Below are 24510 nucleotides of genomic sequence, written 5' to 3' on the forward strand. Positions count from 1 at the left end.
CGTGTTTCGACAGTTTTTTGGCAGATATTGAGTCCAAACTTATCAATACATTTTCTAAAATGATGAAATTGTTAAAAAATAAAATATCTTCTGAGAGCTGAAGGTGTTTTTTAGAAACTCTGGCAGATGTCAGGCACATTGTACGGCGGTAAATCCTAAAGCAAGTTTAATAAATGTGAAGAAGTACATGCTATTTGTCAGTGTGAAGGAGGCTTGTCGAAGCTGTTAACATTGGACCTTCTCACAGATCTGCTGATTCCCCACCAAGTGCTGTTTAAAGGCAACATTTGTTAGCAATTTCTTACATACATGATTTAGTATTTCTTGGCATCTCCTGCAGCCGGATGGAGGCCAAAGGCCGATACGGCAGTAGGATGAGGTTGATTATAATTGTTTAAAAAGCAATCAGAGAGTTTATTGTTCACACTTTTGTCACATGAATTTGTCCTCTGCTCAGTCAGGCATGCCACTGATTTCGGTTTGTCTGTTCATAACTTGCCAAGCAGAGTGGCATACATTTTCAGGTTTCAGTTTTTTCCTTATCTTAGCAAAATTAAATTAGGGTAAAACATCAAGTCAATTTAAGTTTTAAATGAACTATTTGATAGAGAAAATGCTCCCTGTTCTTTACACACAATAAACTACCTCAGAAAGTATTCATATGCTTGAATTTCCTCAGGATTCTTTACAACAAGTTTAGTTTAATGGTACTTTGTGTGATAGGCTTACTCAGAGTAGTGAGTAATCCTGTGAAGTAAAAAATTAAAAGCTTTGAAATGGGCTCCAAAACACTTTACAAACAGGAAAATGAAATGTGTTGCATTTGTGTTCTTAGTGCTTTCAGTCCCTTTAATGTGGCAAATCTGTAGAACATCATCAAGGGCTTGCACTTTAAATAATCTAAATAAGGAGTGCTTGTTTGAGGAAAAAGAAATCAACTCATGGAACAAGTTGGGGTGCTGCAGTCTATAAACAAAGATTGTGCGTGGAATCTTTGTATATAGGTGTTAAGTTAAGACGTTCACACAGGAGATTGGAAATTGGTTGAAATTGGTCATCGAAAAGATGAGGTTCTAAACCATTGAGTTGGATTTATTAACGATAATGATAATAAAAGGAAAATAATTAGCATAATATTTAATGTTTTTAGTTGCACACTAAATAAGTATCCTAAAGTGCTCCAAATAGAGTTAAAAAATATTGAAAATAAAAGTAATATGAAAATTATACATTAATTATAAAACCCGAAAAAGCTCCCTTTGACCCCCTGCTGACAGAAGAGGAGTCGGATTTAGAGCGAGATTATGCTCTAAACAGCTGGATTTACCTCCAACCCCTCACAACTTATTTGAGACTATTTCCCTGCTAAAGGATGAAGCCTCCAACATGTTTTCTTCTTAACTTCATCCACCAAACCATTTCTTTTTCCCAGAGACCGTAACCCCCACCTCATCAGGCTTTTGCTGCGGTTACTGAACAGCAACAATCAGACTTTCAAAATCTTGGATCTTGATTTACTGTATTCCCCAACCCTGTTTAAAAACCGCTCCGCAAAATTCTTGAACCTGTGATGAATAAAAATCTCAGATCAGGGATAAACCAGATGCAGGTCACATTTTTCAGAAACAAATTTATTAAAACTTTGGGGGTTAAGGATACCTTTACAAAGCACTGTCCTGTCTAAATAAATCTTTATTTTGCCTCTGAATAAATGCTGTGTCAGTTGAGGAAAGATAGAAAGAGGCCCAGAGAAACCACAACTTGTTCGATTTGAACGGTGCACACAGCCAAAGCCCTGTCTTCTCCTGCAGAACAGACAACTGTCTTTGCAGAGCTCTGGGGAGAGTTAATCCTGAGCCAGAGTTTCTGTTCTCACTTGGAAATGCCTCTTACATACCTCAGGGGTCACAGACAGGGGCTCTCACAAGCTAATAAAACTGCAGAGACAAAATTGTCTTTGTTGATTGAAGAACTTCACACAGGAAATACTAAAGACCAACATTTCTAGAATAAAACTGTGGTCTACACTGCTTATAAGATTCGAATATGAGGCATGAACAGACACATACTTGACCAAAAACCTTCAGTACACTTGATTTGCATGCTTGCTTGAGAATTGAAGTGAAGCTGAGAAAACATTTGGAGAAATATTCCTGATGTAGAGTCTAGGGCAGGGATCTGCAACCTTTCATATCCAAAGAGCCATTTAGCCCCGAATCTGACCAAGTAAAAGTTGTTTAGAGCCTGAAAATATAACCTGACTTTTTTTTTTTTAAGCCTTTTTTTTATATCTCATATGGGAAATTAGTTGCCAACAAATTATGTATTTTTAGCTTTTAAAATAATAATAAACACATAAATTCCAAGCTAATTCAAAGAAAAATTCTTCTAAAAACATACTTCTGGTTCTTTTCATGTCATTCTTTTCCATATTGTGTTTATTTCCATCTTGTGTTTAAGAAAACATTTAAGACTAGTACATTATTTAGCTCTTTATATACATTTTAGCCACTATTAGGAGCCGCTGTAGGGGGTCCAAAGAGCCGTATGTGGCTCTGGAGCCGCAGGTTGCAGACCCCTGGTCTAGGGTATAATTATTGGTAAAGAGCTAATGAAGCATTTTCATAAATAGTGCAGAACTCAATTGGAGTTGTGAGTGTTGAAATCTTACCGGCATCCAGTTGGGAGGTCTTAGAGGGAAAGCTAATAAACAAACTCATCAGTGTCTGGAGGCAGCATTTCATTCATGTGTAAAACGGAACCTAAATCTGCTGTAAACCATATGCTGCTATGAGATGCAATCATGTTATCATCCCTGGAGGAATGCAAGCATTGAAAACACAGCAACTTTATGGCCTTTATTGTTTTTATATCTGAATATTTGAGTGAAAGGATTGCTTGACAAGCCATCTGGATGTGTCATATAATGAGAAAAGCTTGGTAATCACAGCACTAATGGGTTTGAGCAAAACAAACAAACAGAAAAAACATATAAATGAATATAAAAATACTGTTTTCATGAAAGAAAGATTTATTTAAGGACACTTTTTGTAAGAAAAATAACTGAAGGAGGAAAGAGGGTGAGGAGTTTAACAGAGATGGGAACAGCTGATGTTAACAAGCATGCATCCTTGTAGTCTGACCCAGGAAAACCTGCTTCCTGGATCCAGTAGTGGTTTGATTTCAGAATGGATAGGAATTATAAGGACATCATTGTTCATGTGTCCATATAAGTATAGTAACGAGGAAAATACACAAATATGAGATTAATAAAGTCCACACTTTCCCATACTGTGTAGGAAAGAAGTGGAATTATTTTTAAATGTCAGTAGGTGAGGACTGGGTGAGGTATTTCCTTTAATGGAATACTTGTAGAGATGTAGTAGTGCTGCAGTTTGAACTTAAACACTATCTACCTTTGATGGAACATAAAATCCTGCATGGCTGTGATTCCAAAGCCCAATTCTCAAGATCCTCTCTCCTGCATGTCTTAAACATTTCCCTGCAGCCACACACTTGACTTATATGAATGAGTGATGTGCTACGGAGGAGAATGCAGTCTGCTGCTTCAACAGGGTCACATGAAAAATGTGTCTCTAGGACAAATGTGTCTCTAGGTAAGAAAGAACAAGGGCAGACTAAAAAGCTGATTTTTATTTCTACAATATATTTAATGGACAATCAAAAAATGATCAGAGAGGCAGCAACACAGAGGGAGCAGTTGTAATTTCAGGTTTTTACTATTTTTCATATGCATTTGCTTAAAAATCTCCTGTATTCCACGTTGTGAAAGGAGAAGGGAAAAAAAGACGAAAGCCTCTTCCTCTATAAAACAGTAAAATAAAACCTAGATGAAGCCAAACTTAACCATCAACTACCATTTTAATCCTAACCTTAACCAAAATTTAATTCACACCGTTTCTCTAAACTGACTTGTTTAAATGTGAGTCCACAACATTAAGGCCAGCATTTGGTCCCCACAAGGCCTGTTCTAAAGTCCCTATATGTTCTATAGTCCACAGGTCCTGTCCTCAGAAGGTGAGTAAATATGTCAAAAACAGTCCTTAATAGGTAACATAAATAAGTACACACACAGACCAATAGAAATTATGTGGCAAAATCATGTGTGGTTACTTTTATATAGAATCATCTAGAGTTCATGTTAAGGTGAAAAAACTGAAGGGCTCCAAATTCCTGTCTGTTTTCCATCCAGAGCCCTAATTTGTCTGCAGAATCAGTGAGGTTGACAAAGGTTTTCCTTTTTAACCAACACACTTGATCCAAATATGCATCAAAACCAATAATAGACTGGCTTCACCTGAGGTAATTTAACGTCTTTAAGGGAGTTGGACTGCAGGATGATATCTGACAGAAATTATGTGCAGTTGTCTGAAGAGGCCCTTTTGGCAAATTATGTCGTCATAATCCTGAAACTTCCAAAAATGATGAGTTACCAGTAAAACTACTCTAAAAAAAAAAAAAAAAGTCACTACTGGGTTTAAACACTTTAAAAAATAGGTTATAACCCCCCAAGGATATATCATATCAAAGGCGTAAAATTTATAAAATGTTTTGTTCACAAGACAAAAGTGATGACAAGTTAACTGAAATATTTATGATCTGCTTATGGTAACAGCAACAGGGCTTATCTGGTATATCATCAGCATACAGCCTGGATGAAAAATATTTGCAAAAGTTAGCAAAGATGTTAAAGTAACTAATTCCTATACATTTATGAGGTTAGGAGGTTGGCAAGATTAAAACCGCAGACAATTTCCTCTTTAAGGCAAGCCTTATTAAAAACATGGCATAGCTTAAGGGAAGTTATGACTATGAGTGTGACTAAAAACTAAAAACAATTACCACAGCATCATGGAGGGCTTGTGTGCCCTCATTATAGCACAATTGCGGGTGACGTTTGCGGTGGAAAAAAAACAACTCTGTTTTTCCTTTTTATGTCATGGCGCCTAAATCTAAATGAGAGCAAGGAGCAGAGCCAACGACAACCGCTGTCCCCTTCGCAGGCGTAACACCAGCCTTTGCAGAAACAGCAAATTACAGCGTCTGCTCCCTTTTTAAATATCGGCTGATTTTTACAAGCGGACAAAAAAGCCATGAAGTAAGTGAGCTCCCCTCCTTGGATTTTTATTGAAATGACGGCAGCATCTCCCACATATCCCCATTGCGGGGTGAAACAAGCTGCTGTTGAGTGAGGTGTTGGGCAATCTCTAGGTCATATAGCAAGATCTTCAACTGAAACTGTGAGTCAGAGCTGTATTAGGTGTGTTTGATGCTTATTTTCTTTAGAACACAACCAGCATCCAGGTTGTATTAGGCAGACGGTCAAATAATTCACACCTCATTACTTTAACAAAGTAAAATGCTGCAGGGTGTCTTCGGCCAGGTTTTATTACTGTTTACTAATATTTCTAAACAGTCTTCAGTGCAACCAATGAATTCAGTCATATATTCAGTAAATTTTCACATTTTCTGATGTTACAAAAACATGCCTGTGGTGTCTCTGAATGAGCTGCAGAGATCTAAAGTTCGTCTGGGAGAAAATTAGACTCAACCCGAGAACTATGAGACCAAGGTTTGGTCAAACGACACCAAAATAGATATTTTTGGCCTCCCTCCTAAACTCCATCAGTTGAGTACCAAGAGTGTGTTAGTCTATGCTGCATATTTGCTAAATCCAGGAAAGATCAGGCTTCAGCTTCTGTCTCTTGGTGCTAAATGAACTCCATTGGTAAAAATATGATACTGTAATCAGTTTCTGACCTCGCATTAAGGTTTCCATGATGGGACTCTATTGTATGTATGCTCCACATTTTAAGAGTGTTTTCATTATAATCAGGATTGTGTCTGTGTACGGGAAGACTAGAAAGGAGAGATCAAAGATTTTTTGTCTCCACCATGTTGTTGATGTCATTTCTATGTGGAGAGAGGGACTGTTCATACACAGTGGGAGGTTCTAAAATTAACTGAAATTAATTGCCTTCAGTAGTAATTTATGTTTAAAACAATTCTACCTGCATTTAGACTTAGACTCAACTTTATTGAGTCTACTGTAGTTTATTGAGCTTACTATAATTTAATTGTAATGCACAAAACAACTGAGAGCCTTAGGGTCTTTTCTAGCAACCAAACAACACAGTAGACTATAGAACATAGAAACATGTCAGAAACAAAGCTGTGGGGAATATCAAGCAGACAAGACAGCTATCCACCATGTTGATTATCTAATTGTCAACTTTTTAATCAATAATTGGGATATGGATGGAGTATAGCCCTGTTATGAACCTACAACCATTCACAGAAACTGACACACTGGGCAAGGATATTAATCAATGAAGCTGCTAAGAAGCAAATTATACCTCTGGAGGAGCTGCAGAGATACACAACTCATCCAGGGGAATCTATTAATGAGATAATACAAATCAGGCCCTTCTGGATAGGACACAACCAATAAGCTATGCTAAAAAGAATCACATAAGTACTTTCACTTGCAATATGCCTTAAGTCAGGGGTCTTCAACGTTTTCAAGGCCAAGGACCCACAAACTGATGGCGAGATGGAGCGGGGACCCCTAATTATATATATTGTATGAAAATGTGTTATACCAAACTGGTCATGTAATGAAATTTCTCCCTGGGATTATTAAAATATTTCTGATTCTAATTCCTTGTTGATGGGACAGGTGCTGTGAATGAAACAGTGCCCAGCTTGAAAGAGCTCTGGTGTGTCACTGAATTTGTGCATTGATGACATCTTCTGCTTCCATTTATCTGTTTAATACAGTGTGTTGAATTAATTTTAATATGAATTTAAGGACATTTCAATTAGTGGAAAAATTGCAGGGGGGGAATATAAAAAAAGTCTAATCAACCAAAACTTTCGCTACCCCAATGCAGACCCCATAGGGGTCGCGAACCCCGCCTAAAGTCAAGTAGGGGACATTACAAACACCTGGAAGAAGATCATTTTTTTCAGCTGAGAGGAAAGCAGATTGAGTATCGCTTAATTTAGGGCGGGTCGTTTTATGCTATGGAGATGCTTTAGATTTACATTCTTTATCCAGTCTAATTGATTATGAGCCACTTTGCAAACGAGGAATTAAAAAAAAATGCAGACACAAAGTATTAACTAAGTGGGGCTGTACAGCATGTAAGTGCATGCCTTATTTTCATTCCCCTTCATAATTATGCCCTAGTTTATACTAGTCTATCAAATAAAATTCCAATACAAGAGCTTGTGGTTGTAACGTTACACAATGTGAAAATGTTCAAGGGGTTTTAACATTCTCGTAAGGCACTGTACATCATTTAATCACTCACCGCACTCTCCATCAAGCATGCCAGGCTGGCACTGCATGAAACACCGGTAGGAACCGATAGTGTTCTCACAGCTCCAGGTGCCACACACTGAGCTTCCAAGCTCTTTACACTCATCCTGGTCTGCATAAAAGAAAAACAACAGAAAACATTATTTTTCAAAATCTCACAAAAAAAGGCTCTAAATTTAGCTTCATTGTGAGTCAGAAACAGATGCACACACCCCACACACATAGTTGTATTCCCCCTACTGCTCGTGCGCTCATAGTGTAATGTCTGCTCAACAGGAGTTGGCCAGGACGTCTGTGGTGTAGCTGTCCGAAGCAGGCAACAAAAATGGCCAAAAACAATATTTTCACAGTCACCAAAGAACTTGTGAAGGAGCTAAATGGAGACGTTCCAGAGGGAAAAATGCCTGCTGCTCACAATGGGGTCATTCATACTTCCCTCAAGGGAGTGGGAGGTCAGAGCTTCAGCCATACAAAACTCTCAGCCTGGGGATCATGGAGGAAAGCCTCTACGCCAATGTTGGGCACTTTCACAGGAATGGAGTCCTTATGTGCGATAGATAATCAATCTTAGCCAATGGCACTACGCTTAAGCCCAAATGTAGCATGACCATCAAACAGCTAACACTGACACACTGGTTTACACATTGAGAGGAAAGTTCAGGGAAGAGTTTGAGATCAGCAACCACTATGATGGGACCACTACAACTGGACATCAGCAGAGCTTCAGGTCAGCTTACCTTCACACTCAGCTGAGTCAGTGCTGAACTTGAAGCCGGCTTCACATAAGCATAAGAAAGAGCCAGCAGTGTTCAGACACTCTCCTTGAATGCACACATCCTCTCTGCTGCACTCATCCACATCTATGGTAGGAATAAAGAAAAGAGAAAGGAAAAATTACAATAGGTAATCCAATATACACTCTTATATTGGAGCGTATACTGGATTTCAGTGTTCATATATAAGCTAAACTGGACAAACAAATAGAAGCATTTAAAAAAGTTGTTTTTTTCAGTCTTTTATTTAAGGTAAAACTGTTTTTATCTTTTAACCTCTTTTAGCAGGTTTTATTCTCTTTCATTTCTAGCTGTCAGGACTACTACAATGCACTTCATTCCGGCATTAGCCAACAAGCACTTTCTCGTCTGCAGTTAGTCCAAAACGCAGCGACTCGTCTTTTAACAGGGATCAGAAGACATCAACACATTACACCAACTCCTGTATCTCTACACTGGCTCCCTGTTCGTTTTAGAGTTGATTTTATGATTTTATTGTTTGTGTTTAAAGCTTTGAATGGCATGGCTCCTCAATACATTACTGACCTCCTCCAGATTTACTGTCCGACACCTGCTCTAAGGTCTGTGGGCCATCTTCAGCTAATCTTCAGCTAATTGTGCCTAAGGTGTAAAACCTGCATTTGGCCCCAGACTTCGGAATACTTTGCCCCTCCATAAACTAACAGCCTCCACAGTGGAGTGTTTTAAGTCTAGTCTAAAGACCCACTTTCACTCTTTGGCATTTAACACTGTATAATTGTGTGGTCCTCTGTGTCTTATTTATGTATTTATTAATTTTCAACTCTTACTTCTTTTTTGGTTACATTCCTTCCTTTTTTGTTTTTTTTCTGTTTGTTTTTATGTACAGCGCATTGGAAAAATTCCTTGCTGTTAAATGTGCTACGGTATATAAATAAATTGATATATGCATTTTTTTTCAGTTAAAGATGATTATTTCAGCATTATTTCATATTCATTATTGGTGATTTATTTCAGCTATTCATCTTAAGGCTGGAATGATGCAATAATTAACCTCACTGAAGTTTAGAAACAAAGTAAGAAACCAGAAACACAATCCACATGTTGTAAATCATATATACACCGACTCTGACATTTGGTTAAATATCCTTCAGCGAGTGGCAAAGAAGTCAGAGACTTTTAAGCTATCAGCCAACTTCTGGATCAATTCTGGCCCGATATTTGAACAGTCCCCTTAGCAGAAGTGATAGTTCTAATTTAAAATGCCTGGTTTTATAGAAAATAGTTTTTTTAAGTTTAGTCCATGCATTTTTTACATTTAAGGTCAGGGCCATTCCAGATATTTAAAAAGGTGTAATGTCATCCAGATTTATTCATCAAAAAAAATCTGTGTTGATGTATGTTAAGGGTCATTGCCTTATTGGAACGTCCTTTTCCATCCAAGATTTAAACATGTCACCTAAACTCTCATCTTTCTATGAAATTATTTTTGTTTGAATGTTCATGAACAATGAACCGAGGCCACCGACGCTCAAACCAATAATAACCTGCCAGATGCCTTAATAGCAGCCTAAGTGTTCACTTTTAGTTTTCCACAGAGAAATGCTGCATTAAATTTGATGTCTTAAGAATAATCTAAATTTGCAGCTGAACACTAAAGCATTCAAATGCAATCTGGAGAGAAGATTAATGGTCAGACAAAAAAAAGTGGAGCTATTTGGATAACACAGAAAAGAATGAATAAATGTGTAAAAACTGTAAAACATCATGCCACATGGTCTAGGAAGCATTATTCTGAGGGTTAAGTCTCTTTAACTGCCTCCTACATATACACACACCCGGGAGAGTTTAAATGCATTAATAAATATGAGTTTCAAGCTGATGATGATTATAAGAAAACTTCTGATTTAATCTAAAGCCTCTGAGCCTGTAGAAATGAGAGGTGCATGCTTGATTAGGTATAATTGGAGTGTAATGACAATGATTAACATGGTAAAAACATGGTGTGATAGGAAAGAAATATGGAGAAATAATAATTATCGTATTTTTTTAAATCAGTAACAATCATATTATGCTTAAGGAAATAAAAAGGTAACAATTTAAAGCATAAAAATGTAAAACAGATCATTTAAGCCACCAGAAAAGAAATGCTTTAACTTGATGAATAAAGCTTTAACTCATGAATCTTTGAAAAGGGAGAGGTTTATGGTGCAACTTGCTAATCTGGATCAAGTTAAAAAGAGTTTCAGTCTTTTGTCAGTTTTTTATTATGCATTTTCCATTTTGGGAGCAAGCATCATCTTGGTATTACATGCCAAAGCCCATCTTTCATTCATATGACCTCACAAACCCTTGTCCTCCCCTCTTCCTCTCCCTCATGTCAGAGAGGTCTGGGTTTCATTGTGTCAGCACTGTACACACTGTGGCAGACTGCAAGAAAACATACGACACCCGCTGATTTATAGTATAATTAGGGCTCAGTATTTGCTGTGGCGGCAAGCCAAAGTACCTGACACAGCCTGGGCAATTTGCTCAAAGTGTTTGGATGATATCAAAAGTGCTGCATAACTAACACTTTGGTTGAAAGATGTCCACATTTTACGACTAACTATAGATCTCCACTGAAGTGAATCTTGGCAAGAATAATGCTGGACCTCGCCTGCATTTAAGGGAGTTACCTGCCTCAGCTCATGTCTGGATAATGCAAGGCTAGACAATCTCACATTTAGTTAACTCCACTTATTACTTGAAAACCCCACCAGAAACAACAATGATCCAATTCTCATACCCTGTCCTTTAATTTCACCTTTGTTCTTTTTTAGCGAAAAAAAAAAAAAAAATCCTCTTCTATTGACATTAAGGCTCAATTTGTTTCCTATCTGATAATGTGAGTTTGTGGTTGGAAAAACATCAAACTCATGTCTATGCTGGGACAGTTGATGGAAGATGTGGCTCATTACACTCAGCCTCAGGACTACTTGGTGAGAACAGCCTTTCTGCAGTAAATTAGAAACTACATGTAAGGCAGAAGGATGTAGTTTAAAAAGTATCTATACTTTATAACAATTTGTCATGAAACAATCACAGACTTAAATGCATTTAAGTGGAATTATATTTGCTAGAAAAACAAGATTGTCAATGTGAAGTAAAAGGAGGGTGAGTTTAATGAACTCTAATTAAAATTAAGTTATAGAGAAATATCCCCACATCATTATGTTGCCACCACTGTGTTTCAGTGTGTGTGTGTGTGTTTGTTTACTATGCATATGTTTTGATCTCCACTGACCAGAACACTTTATCGACACGTTTGTGTCACTTATGGGGCTGGTAATAAAACCACATCCAACCAAAACCAATTCTGCAATTCTTCCAAAATTCTCCTTTCTACTCCTCCAAATACCCCAGATTTGTGGAATACACAACTACCGTAGTAATCCTATGATTAGATTATTCCTCCTGAGCTGTGAATATTTACAGCACTTCCAGAGTTACATTTGGCTTTCTGGCTGCAGATGATGCATTGCTCAAAGCCCAGGAGATTCCTTTAAAAACTAATCTAAAGGCTTTACCTCTGACCTGTCGCTTGTGTTCATTGGACAACATGATGCCATTTTTGCTTATATTCCCAAATTTTTCTTTAAAAATAAGTATATTTATAATGAGATAAAATAATGCACAGGTGGACTTTATTATTACTAAACTCCTGAAGGGGGTGGGGTTCTTCAGATTTTATGCAGAAGTATTGGGGTAAAGGAGACCTGAAGCAAATCAAACATGTAGATTTCATTTGTTAAATATTTCAAAAACCATGCATCATTTTCATTCTAATTCACAATTTTGCACCATTATGAGTTGATCTCACACGTGGAATCCGAATAGAGTACATGGAGATTTGCGGTAGCTCAAAGTGTTTCCATACTTTTAAAAGGAAAAATGAGAACAGTGATTTAATCTCATAAAAGTGACTTAAAGGAGATTGCATCTATCGACTCATATTAAAGTTATGGTGGAGGATTTTTGTGAATTTTTGAAAAACACCAACCCACAAAAAAAAAAAAAAAATGCAAATACACAACCCTCTACCCACTCCCGAGAGGGAACGCCTATTAAGGGAGCACGCGAGAGCCGATGTCTACTCTTGCACGCTCTGTTTAAAAGTTGCCGTTGCATCACTCATACAAGCTTACTTTCAAAAAGAAGATGCAAGCTGTGCAATTTTTCCACTATGTCAGACTCACCACAGGTAAGTGAAAATGGGGACGAGCACGTAGGATGGCTATAAACATATCCCCAGAATGATTGACAATTAGGAGGACCACTTATTATGTGGAAAAAGAACACCCTCAACTATACCTTTAAAGTATACAACTGACTTACATAAATTTAACAAAAAAATTTGAATGATGATTTCCCATTACCCTGGCAGCCAGGGTGGCCCTCGGTGGGGATAAATCCATCAGGACACACACAACTGTAGGAGCCCTCCGTATTCAGACAGTTTCCTTCTCCACAGATCCTCGGCATGTTAAAACACTCGTTGATGTCTGTCACAAACAAGCACAAATAGACTCACACAGCTGTGTCAACATGCCAACATGTGGTAACCCATGAAAGCAGAAAACCGCTAATGGTATATGTCAAATTTATAAATACCTCTGCAAGTTGTCCCATCTACTAACTCCATTCCAGATGGGCATGAGCAGCTATAGGAGCCAATGGTGTTTGTACACTGGCCTCCCAGGCACAGACTGCCATCCTCACATTCATTCACATCTGCAGTTACACACACACACAGATGAGATCAATGCATCAGTTGTGTAAGTTCTGAATTATTTGGTCACACTAGAAATCCGCTTTCTCATGTAAGACGAAGAGCTTCCAGACCACAGCGAACAAATCATCCATCATGGCCTTCAACAGCGTCTTACCAGAGGAGGGCCATGCAGTGTTGGAACAGATGACTGTGAAAATGACTTCATGGAGATCATAAATTCTAGTGACCATAGCCAGACATCCCACTGTTTCGTACCTTCATGCGAGAGGCCGACAAATGCTGAGTTGAATCCAGTATCACCGGCCATGCAGGAGAAGGAGCCCTCTGTGTTCACGCAAACACCTGCGAGGCAAACACCTGGAACCTGGCACTCGTTGATGTCTTAGAGAAAGTAAGAGGAATAAAGGGTTACATAAAGCTTATCAGCAGAAAAATCACCAAAGAGTCTGGTTTTGTCTTATCTCCTTGAATAACTTTAATGGATAGGTGCGAGCCAGCTTGAAGTGCTTCCATACACTAAGCACAGTCTTCCTTATTAGGTTGCACTGACAAGCTTTATAGAAAAGAGTGGACAGATGAGAATGTGGGATGGTCATTAAATTTGCAATAGCATGTTATTAGGGGTGACACACAATTACCAAAAGCACAAAAAGACACTTGCTTGCTGATATGTGATCACTGGAAATTCCTTCAACAGAAACAGACTATATTTTTTTTTATTCTAGAAAGTATAAACCAAAGTAAAAAAGCATATATTGCTGACATTGTTGAGCCATAAAACCAATAAATATTGAAACTTGAAAAAGCCTAACCCCCTAAAAACTTGAAAAATGAAAAACGCCAGTGGTCAGTGCCAAGAGCCCCTAAGGGGCTGGGGATAAGTGTTGGGATGAGGAGTAGGGATTAAGCCAGTATGTGGTTAAGGACATGGAAGCTAGCTTAGCTTAGCCATATTGAGGCATGGAGAATTAGTATAGAGGGAGTCTGGTAGTTCATCATGTGGTCATCATCATCATCATTTCAAGCTGAAGATGCTGAGATGCTGGGGATGCAGCAGAGGATAGGATGACCCACTGCAGAGTTGTGTGTCTAAATTAGTTGTATTTTTTATTCTCACATGAAAACATGAGAAAATGAATATTCACATTAAAATAGCTCCCCATAAGTACCGATTTTACTGTTTAGTTACAAAATGGATCTTGGCCTAGTTTATCAAAAAATACATATGTTAGAGAACTATGTTGAACAGATGTTAAGTTACTTGTTGGGGACACAGAAAATGAAGGTTTGGTTTTGTCCACATCACATCTCCAATTTGATTGACAAATGGTAAATGGCATGTACTTATATAGCGCCTTTATTCAAGTCAGCAGACTTGACCAAAGCGCTTTACACTACATTCATTCACCCATTCACAGACACACTAACACACTGATGGTGGCAAGCTACATTGTAGCCACAGCTGCCCTGGTGCTCACTGACAGAAGCGGGGCTGCCATACACTGGCGCCACCGGGCCCTCTGACCACCATCAGAAGACAATGCAGGTGAAGTGTCTTGCCCAAGGACACAACGACACTGAAAGTCGGAGTCGGGGCTTCAACCGTCAATCATTCAATTTCAGGGCAAACTTCTACACCCAACGCCACTGTCGCCCCAACATAAGGAATGTGACCAAATGAAAGATGTCTTATTGTTTTTGTGGAGGACCAGACCCTGGAGACATCCAACTACAGTATGTAACCCTTCCCACCAGGGATCATCTTAGGATCTCTCTGAACAGACAGAAGGTTATATTTTGGGATATGGATGTGTTACTACTGGACCTGTTTTATTCCTTGAACTGCTCTTGGATAGTTGGAAGACAAGGACAATCACAGCATGTGTACCATGAACTTAAGGCCCTAACATAATGTTATAAGCAAATTTAAGTATCTCTAGAAAAGTCTAACAGCCACAAAACTGTATTGTAGTTTAATAGATAAAGTGTTTGGGGGAAGTGATTTAGTGGATTTAGGGCACATAGCTTGGAATCCTGAGGTTGTACGTTTGACACCCACCCCCATAGACTGCCACTCTGGCTCTCTGAGCAAGACCCTTAATGCCTGATTGCTCACTTGGTGCCAACTGCTCCCCAAAGGGAAGGGTTAAATGCTGAGATACATCTCTCCAAGGTGAGATCAAAAAAGTTCAATTATTGTTATGAATAAATACTTATTATGTGTTTGAAAGTAAAAAATGCAAAACCATTCCTGGGGATACCTTGTTTCCTGCAGACATTTCAGTAGTAATTCTAGTTGGAAATCACACATTTTCAAGATGGATGCTGCTACAAACCCTAATGTTTCAAATTAGAGCCTTTGCCTTAAATAGTTATTCAACACTGTCTTCCAGTTACAGGTAGACTGAGCTTGCCACAGAGGACTTTTAATCCCTCTGCAGGATGTTGGCTTATTTGGCCTTCAAGCTAGAGCACTCAGACATTGTAAAACAAATATGCATTTTTAAACTCAAACTTCAGTTGAAAGACTTTACTACATGTGCCTTTGTCATAGGTGGAACTTTTTTTATGCACAGACAACCAATTTCACCTTTTTACATTTAAAATTTCTAATTTTTATCCCAGAAAACACAAACAACAATCTTAAGCTGAAAAGAAAAAAAAAAGTAAAAATGAAATCATGTGTCCTTTGTGTCATTGAGATAGCTGTGTTTGCCTTCATCAGGACAAACTTGCCTTAGAGCACTGTAATAACAGGGAAGGCGGTGGAATTCATTTCACATTAAACCCTTATTATTTTCCATGGCACCAGATACATCCATTAAAATCACATAAAAGACTGACTTGGACTTGTTTTGTGAAAATCATTTCCCTTTGCAAAGGCATGTATTAGTGGGGGATCTTCCTCTCAGGCTAGATCCACACTCTGGTATAAATGACAAACTGCATGTTTGAACCTCTTTCATGTAATCATTGCTTTCTTTTCTTCCAATGAAGTCATGACATATCTATGCTCATGGGATTTGTCAGAGCTGCCATTGCACTGCATTGATCTAACAAATTATGTCAAGAAGGACTTAAAAATGACTGTAAATATCTTTGCCAATATTTCCTATGATGACTGGAGCCTGATTACAGGTATGTTGATTGTTTTTTTTTACCTTCACAGGTGTGACTGTCCTCAGACAGTTGGAAACCAGTTCCACAGCTCCTGCAGGTGTAAAATCCTGGGGTGTTAATGCACATCTGGCCGGGACACAAGTTACCCATTGCGCACTCATCCACATCTGGAAACAAATGCACATCATAGCAGAAAATCACCATCACTGGATTCCAATAAATAAATACTGCCAGTTGCAATCAATTAGAAAATGGTCTTATGGGCTGCACTATCTACAGGATAGTTGCCTGACATCATCCTGTTCTATTTGAGGTTTAGTGTCTCACTGGAGTGAGCACAGATCAGAGAAGTGATGCCAAATGATGGAATACTCCAGGATCCAGCTATGATGTTATGTCTGAGAGGTATTGGTTTAGTATGAAGGTATTTTGGCTCCCAGCTGTCACACCTGATGCTCTGTAAACACAACCTAGAACAGCACTGAAAATTACATATGAAGCTTGGCGTACTCCTACTTTCCTGAAGCTCATCTGGCTCAACTGGAGGCATGTTTGAATAAAAGCACTGGCAGTAAACACTACAAAACTTCAGCTCTACCTTCACACTCTTGTCCATCAGCAGAAAGTGTAAAACCAGGCTGACAGGTGACACACGTGAACGAACCCTCTGTGTTGGTACATTTTCCCTGAGGACATGTAGTTGGAAATGCACACTCATCGATATCTGTTGTGAGACAATGCACATATTAAAAAGCTCAAACACACAGAAGCCATGTTTATACTTTTTAAAAATGCATTTTCAATTAAAAGAAAAGGCCACATATGGACAGTAAAAGACTGGATAAATAGTCCAGAACTAAGCAGGACAAAAGCTCTAAGCACACAGCCAGAGCTGCACTAGAAGAGTTGAAAAAAACCTTTAATAGCACATAATATTTTTATGTGGATGTCACTAACTGGAACTCAATACAAAAAGGATTAGAACCAAAAAGTTATATCAGAGCATATTGACAACATTTGGTAGGATGCAAGAATTTATTGTACAAACTCTTTACGTTGAAACTTGCTGAGCTCAGGTTAGTTTGCTAATAAAACAGGTGTTCAAACCTCTTAACCTCAAGACTTCTGCAGAGAATTTACTGTATGTTTTATTTTTATTGGTAAAAGATATAAAAATGCATGCAAGTTTGACCTCCACTTAACAACTGTACTTTGTATTGATCTAGCACATAAAAATCCGGATAATACACAAGAGTTAGTGGTTGAAATATGAAAAAGAATGTTAACTTCTTTAAGGCGTGTGAAAATTTTGTTCAGGAAAAATGATACCTATTTAATCATAAATGAATCTACGCTTTTTTCCCATCAAAATCAGATTTGTAATCAAGCAGTTAGTAAATGTTACACAGAAGTCTTATTACAGGCTATCATTTTTAACTAGAAGTGCTAAATAAACCAACCTTGACAGAGTTCCCCATCAAAAGACACTTGATACCCTGCAGGGCAGTTCTCACATCTATAAGACCCCTCTGAGTTTAGACAGATCCCGTTGGAACAGGTAGACCGTGACTGGCACTCATCAATATCTAAGGAAGACCGACACATAGACACACACATGCCTTTTTATTTATACTGAATACAATCTGGAGAGAAACCCATTTCATGGGAAAGAAAATTTCCCTGAGTGGAGAGATGTGCTGGGAAACTCTTTAACAACAGTAATGGTTTTACAGAAAGAACTGCTGGAGAATGAATGTACCGTCACATCTCTGCCCGTCCTCAGACACGGTATAGCCAGCTTGGCATCGGGTACAGATGAACGATCCCTCTGTGTTAGCACACTCCCCTTTAAAGCAAAGGTCTCCCTGTGCACACTCATTGATATCTGGAAACAGAAAGGACAAATTCCCCACAAGTAGGTGAAGGTATTATCAACTTACAGCAGTGTTTGAGCAACACATCAGATTAGTGCAAATCATTACAAAGATCTTTTCTTACCTTCACACTTCAGCCCATCAGAGGATGGTCTAAACCCAGGCCCGCAGTTCTGGCAAATATAGGACCCTGCTGTATTGATGCAAATCCCCTCTGGGCACGCTGTACCAGATGTACACTCATTGAGGTCTAGAAAGAATTATGTGAAGTATATTGTGAAGACATGATGTTACTGCTTGAACACCTTCGTTAGCAAATGGTTATTCGCAGATGAGTTATACTCATGATTTCTAACAGACCTTCACAGGATTTCCTGTCTGAGGAGACTTGGTAGCCAATGTTACAGGTGCACTCATGGGTGCTGTCCAAATTGACACAGCGGCCGTTCATACAGACTCCCAGTAGCCCACATTCATCCACATCTGGAAAAATGATACAGGATAAAGAAATAAGGATTTCTTTTTAAATGGCCGCAAACACTTCTGTGGCAATTTTATAAGCCCATAGAGGTTCCTAAAGGTTTCTGTAGCAGCAGAACTGTCACAAAGCTCCTGCTAAGTTATGCTGCATGAATACCCTCTGACTGACAGGTACCTTGACAAACATTTTCTGGCGAGAGCGTGTAGCCGTAGAAACAGTTGCATATATAGGATCCCTCTGTGTTGACACATCGGCCGCGACCGCATATGGTTTGGTTCAGGCATTCATTGACATCTGAGAAGAAAGAACGGCATATATTAAATGAACGGGAACAGGTTCACAACACAATATGCTTTAAGTGAAAATGAAAATACAATCATACAAGCACATACTGATTTTTCATCTGTTTCAAAAGCATTAGGAGTGATTCAATGACTCTTTAGGAGGCCACCAAGCCCAAGAAAAAAGCATCTGAGCCACTAGAGGCATCCCTTTCGGACCTGTTCCCAGTGCATGCTGTACTCCAAGAGGGCTGCCCTCTGTCACAGGTTCTGTTCATAACCTTTATAGACAAGATCTTTAGGCACAGCCAAGGGCCGGAGGGGGTATGCTTTGGGAACCAGCGGATCTAGTCACTGCTTTTTGTGGATGACGTGGTTCTGTTGGCTCCCTCTTGCCAAGACCTACAGCATGCACTGGGGCTGTTGGCAGCGTCCGGGGTGAAAATCAGCTCTCCCGACTTGGAGGCCAGGTTTCTTGACCGGAAATAGGTGGCAAGTTCCCTTCAGGTTTGAGGAGATTTCATGCCTTAAGTGAAGGGGTTCTCCCCTCACTTGTGAGGGTGCAGGAGAACAATAGATGGATCGCTGCGGCTGTTGCTATCGGTCTATGATGGTCAAGTGAGCTGGATTAAAAGGCAAAGCTCACAATTTACTGGTCGGTGCACGTTCCCACCCTCACCTATTGTCATGAAATGTAGATCATTACAGAAAGAACAAGATCCCAGATACAAGGAGCCGAAATGAGCTTACTCCGATGGGTGGCTGGGCACTCCCTTAGAGATAGGGTGGGGAGCTTGGTTATCCAGGCGAGGCTCGGAGTAGAGCCGCTTCTACTCCACATCAATAGGAGTCATATAATGTGGCTCGGTTATCTTTTTTCAAATGCCCCCTAGGCACCTCCTTTGGGAGGTGTTCCAGGCATGTCCCTCTGGGACAACACCCAGGGAATGACCCAGGACTCGCTGGAGGGACAATGTCTCTAGGCTGGCCTGGGAGCACCTTGGTGTCTGGGGAGAGGAAAGTCTGGGAGTTTCTGATGTGACTGCTGCCTCCATGACCCAGTCCCAATGAGGCAATGACTTTGAGTAGGGAAATGTATTAAGTGTTATTATTTGCATTTTCTTTTGGATAAGATAATGCTTTATGGTAAGAGAGACACAACAAGGTGTTCAAAGGAAACAGAATTTTTTTTTCTCTCCAAAAACAGAGAAGGAAGGATGTTCCTGAAATGGGATACAGAAATGCAGAAAAAACTATGTAAAAGAGTCACAAAGTTGCTATTGTTGTTCCAGCCACAGGCAGTGCCAGACATCCATCAGTGTGGTCCAGCACTTTTTCTATAATAATCCAGCATCACTCAGGCCTCACCGATAAGCCCTGACAAGAGAACAGATCTGTTTTCCATATCGCACCAACCATTAGGCTTATCCTCGATTTGGCCAATTGGGCCTAAACAGCTGCACTACTCTGCTGTCAATTGACTGAAACAAATACTTGAAACCAAAAATCTGAGGCTGCCTGTCTTATGTGACCCCCGGAGTGTTAAACATAAACTGTAAACCCTGGTTTTACCTTATTTGTAAATGTTCAGTTAAAAGGTCTGCAGTTAATCCTCATTTACAGATATTACACTGTTTAATTCTGGTTTTACATTTTGCTTCCTGTTTGGATTAACTGAGTGTGCAACTGAGTGTGCAGCTGTTCAGAGGATCTCCATCTGAAGTTAAGTTATTTTCTCTGTGATATCTCTGTATCTAAGTAACTCTAACTGACTACTTTAAAACATAGCACCTTCTGCTGCACTTTTCTACTGAGCACTTGTCAGTTTCACACGGTTTTATTTCTGATAGCAAGAAGTAGCTAGCCTAGGCTAGCGCTAGCTTAGCATTGCTATGGCTTCTCTCTCTCCCTCCCTTGACTCTTTTCCAACTCTTCCTTCTTCCTCTCCTCTCTCCTGCTCTCTGTGTCAGATGTTCAGTTATTCCTCTGCCTCCTTTAGTGATAATGGGATGTGTAATAAGTGTAGTATTTTTGTAGCTTTGGAGGCGAGGGTGTCAGAGTTAGAATCCAGGCTTCAGGCTGTTGAAGTAGGCCCCCCACGTAGCTGTCCTCCAAAAGTGCCTGAGCAGCCAGGCGATTGGGTAACTGTACGCAGAAAGCGTAGTCGTGGATCTCTGCCCACTGGTCACCACCAACCCGTTCACGTTTCTAACCGGTTTTCCCCACTCAGTGACACACCCACTGAGAAGCCCACTCTGGTGATTGGCAGCTCCATAGTCAGAAACGTGGCATTAGAGACACTAGGGACCATAGTCAAATGTTTGCCGGGGGCCAGAACGGGCGACATCAAATCCTACCTGAAACTACTGGCTAAGGATAAGGTTAAATACAGTAAGATTGTTATTCACGCTGGTGGTAATGACACCCGGTTACGCCGATCGGAGGTCACTAAAATTAGTGTTGCTTCGGTGTGTAAGTTTGCCAAAAAAATGTCGGACTCCGTAATTTTCTCTGGTCCCCTCCCTGATCTGACCAGTGATGACATGTTTAGCCGCATGTCGTCATTCAATCGCTGGTTGTCTAGGTGGTGCCCTGAAAACAACGTGGGCTACATTAATAATTGGCAATCCTTTTGGGGAAAGCCTGGTCTGATTCGGAGAGACGGCATCCATCCCACTTTGGATGGTGCAGCTCTTCTTTCTAGGAATCTGGCCACATTTATTAGTCCTCCAAAACCCTGACCACCCAGGGTGCAGACCAGGAAGCAGAGTTGTAGTTTAACACACATCTCTGCAGCTTCTCTACTGTTACCCACTCTTTACTCCATCCAGACAGTGTCTTGCCCACGACCAAAATCTAATAAATTAGCAAAGATTCCCAAAGGAGTAAATCATGATAATCTAATTAAAATCAAAATAACTCCAATTGGGGAAAAAGTTAAAACAATTAAATGCGGTCTGTTTAACATAAGATCGCTTTCCTCTAAAAGTCTACTAGTTAATGACTTGATTTGTGATAATCACATTGACTTGTTTTGCCTTACAGAAACCTGGCTGCAGCAAGAGGATTATGTGAGCATAAATGAGGCAACTCCTTCAAGCTATTTAAATTTTCACATCCCCAGAAGTTCTGGGCGAGGAGGAGGAGTAGCAACAATCTTCGAGTCTGACTTACTGATTACTCCCAAAACAATTAATTCCTACAACTCTTTTGAACATTTAACCCTTAATTTCCCTGATCCAAATTTCAAGGCAAGAAAACCTCTTCTTTTTGTAACTTTGTATCGTCCACCAGGTCCTTACTCTGAATTTTTAGATGAGTTTTCAGAGTTCCTTTCTGATTTGGTATTAAATACTGACAGGGTCATCATAGTGGGAGATTTTAACATCCATGCTGACATTGAAGGCGATAGCTTAAGAGCAGCCTTTAATGCTATCTTAGACACTATTGGCTTTGTTCAAAATGTGAATAGTCCCACGCATTCTCATCTTCATACTTTGGATCTTGTGCTGACATACGGCATAGAATGTGAAGAAATAACAGTATTTCCTCACAACCCTGTCCTCTCTGACCACTTTCTAATAACCTTCAGGATTACTTTAACAGAGTTCTCCTCCCCCAAAAGAAGGTTCAATTTTAGTAGATCTTTATCAGATAGTGCAGTTATAAATTTTAAAGAATCTGCTTCACTTTCTCTCTGCTCTGTGTCACTGAGCAGTGCTGCAGAGTGCAAAAGCTTAGCTTATTCCCCTTCACAGGTTGATGATTTTGTTGAGGGGGTTGCTAGTTCTCTGCGTATTGCCTTAGACAACGCAGCTCCTTTGAAAATGAAAACCGTTAAAAATAGAAAGCTTGCTCCTTGGTTTAATGCAGAGCTGCGTACTTTGAAGCAAAATGCTAGGAAACTGGAGAGAAAATATCGCTCCACAGGCCTGCGAGAGTCCTTCCTAGTCTGGAAAAATGGTTTACTGCTGTATAAGAGGACCCTTTGTAAAGCAAGAGCAGCATACTTCTCCTCATTAATAGAGGAGAATAAGAATAATCCTAGATTTCTTTTTAATACAGTTGCCAAACTCACCCAGAGCCATAGCTCTGTTGAACCGTCCATTCCACCTGCTCTTAGCAGCAATGATTTTATGGGATTCTTTATAAATAAGATTGATCTTATTAAAAATAAGATCATAAGCACTCCTCTATCCGCGATTGTACCTGAGGTAGTCATGGAATCTGAACCGGGTTTAGACTGCTTTGATCCAGTTGAACTCTCTGAATTAGCAAAATTATTGTCTTCATCTAAGCCTTCAACTTGTATGTTAGATCCAGTTCCAACCAGGTTATTTAAGGAGGTATTCCCTTTGATCTCCTCCTCCATTTTAGATGTGATTAATCTATCTCTGTTACAGGGATATGTACCTAAAGCTTTTAAGATTGCTGTAATTAAACCTCTGCTTAAGAAACCGTCTCTTGACCCAGATGACTTGGTCATTTATAGACCTATATCCAATCTTCCTTTCTTATCCAAAATTCTTGAGAAAGTAGTTGCCAAACAAGTTTGCGATCACTTCCACCATAATGAACTTTTTGAAGAGTTTCAGTCTGGCTTTAGAGCTCATCATAGCACTGAAACAGCTCTGGTGAAAGTCACTAATGATATTCTCATGGCCTCAGATAATGGACTTGTATCTGTGCTCGTCCTGTTGGATCTTAGTGCTGCATTTGATACAGTTGACCATAATATTCTTTTAGAAAGGCTTGAATATTTTGTTGGAATTAAAGGAACAGCACTAGACTGGTTTAAATCTTATCTATCTGATCGAATTCAGTTTGTTCATGTTAATGATAGATCTTCAACACGCTCAAAGGTTACCTGTGGAGTACCACAGGGATCAGTGCTAGGACCAATTCTCTTTACTTTATAAATGCTCCCAATTGGTAGAATTATTAGACAGCATGGGATTAATTTCCACTGTTATGCTGATGATACCCAGCTATATCTGTCTATAAATCCAGATGAAGCTAACCCATTACATAGATTACAGGCATGTCTTGAAGACATAAAAACCTGGATGACTCTTAATTTTCTGCTTCTGAATGCAGACAAAACAGAAGTTATAGTCTTTGGACCAGAGTCTCTGAAAAAGAAACTGATTAGCCAGTCACTTCATTTGGATGGGATTAAACTGATTTCAGATAATAAAGTAAAAAATCTTGGTGTTATTTTTGATCAGGACCTGTCATTTAAATCCCATATCAAAGAGGTTTCTAGAATTTCCTTCTTTCATCTGAGGAACATTGCAAAAATTAGAAATATCCTGTCCAGGGGTGATGCTGAGAAACTAGTCCATGCATTTGTTACTTCAAGGCTGGACTATTGTAATTCTTTACTATCAGGAAGTCCACAAACTGTAGTTAAAAGCCTTCAGCTGATCCAAAATGCTGCAGCCAGAGTTCTAATGAAAATGAAAAAGAGAGATCATATCTCTCCTATCCTGGCTTCTCTTCATTGGCTTCCTGTTAAATCAAGAATAGAATTTAAAATCCTCCTTCTCACATATAAAGCCTTAAATGGCCAAGCTCCATCTTATATCAGAGATCTGATTGTTCCTTATGTTCCTAACAGAGCACTTCGCTCTCAATCTGCAGGTTTACTAGTGGTTCCTAGAATTTCTAAAAGTAGAATGGGAGGCAGATCTTTTAGTTATCAGGCTCCTCTCCTGTGGAACCAACTACCAGTTTTAGTCCGTGAGGCAGACACCCTGTCTACTTTTAAGGCTAGGCTTAAAACTTTCATTTTTGATAAAGCTTATAGTTAGGGTGGCTCAGGTTATCCTGAGCTATCTCTATAGTTATGCTGCTATAGGCTTAGACTTTTGGAGGACATAG

The 24510-nt window shown here is 39.4% G+C and overlaps 1 protein-coding gene across 1 annotated transcript in view; it reads right to left on the reverse strand.

Annotated features, from left to right (window-relative positions):
* LOC119787539 (latent-transforming growth factor beta-binding protein 2-like) overlaps nt 1–24510 on the reverse strand; it is a 132656-nt gene that overhangs the window by 13136 nt on the left and 95010 nt on the right. The window contains exons 20-31 of the mRNA XM_038291457.1: nt 18521–18640; nt 18226–18348; nt 17990–18115; nt 17751–17876; nt 17452–17577; nt 16590–16715; nt 16033–16158; nt 13127–13252; nt 12751–12870; nt 12516–12641; nt 8083–8205; nt 7338–7457 (exon numbers count right to left, since the gene is read on the reverse strand). Of these exons, the coding sequence (XP_038147385.1) occupies nt 7338–7457; nt 8083–8205; nt 12516–12641; nt 12751–12870; nt 13127–13252; nt 16033–16158; nt 16590–16715; nt 17452–17577; nt 17751–17876; nt 17990–18115; nt 18226–18348; nt 18521–18640 (1488 nt within the window). The remainder of the gene's footprint in view (nt 1–7337; nt 7458–8082; nt 8206–12515; nt 12642–12750; nt 12871–13126; nt 13253–16032; nt 16159–16589; nt 16716–17451; nt 17578–17750; nt 17877–17989; nt 18116–18225; nt 18349–18520; nt 18641–24510) is intronic.

This window comes from Cyprinodon tularosa, unplaced genomic scaffold (genome assembly GCF_016077235.1).
Source record: "Cyprinodon tularosa strain WSP-4 unplaced genomic scaffold, ASM1607723v1 ctg3, whole genome shotgun sequence".
NCBI lineage: Eukaryota > Metazoa > Chordata > Actinopteri > Cyprinodontiformes > Cyprinodontidae > Cyprinodon > Cyprinodon tularosa.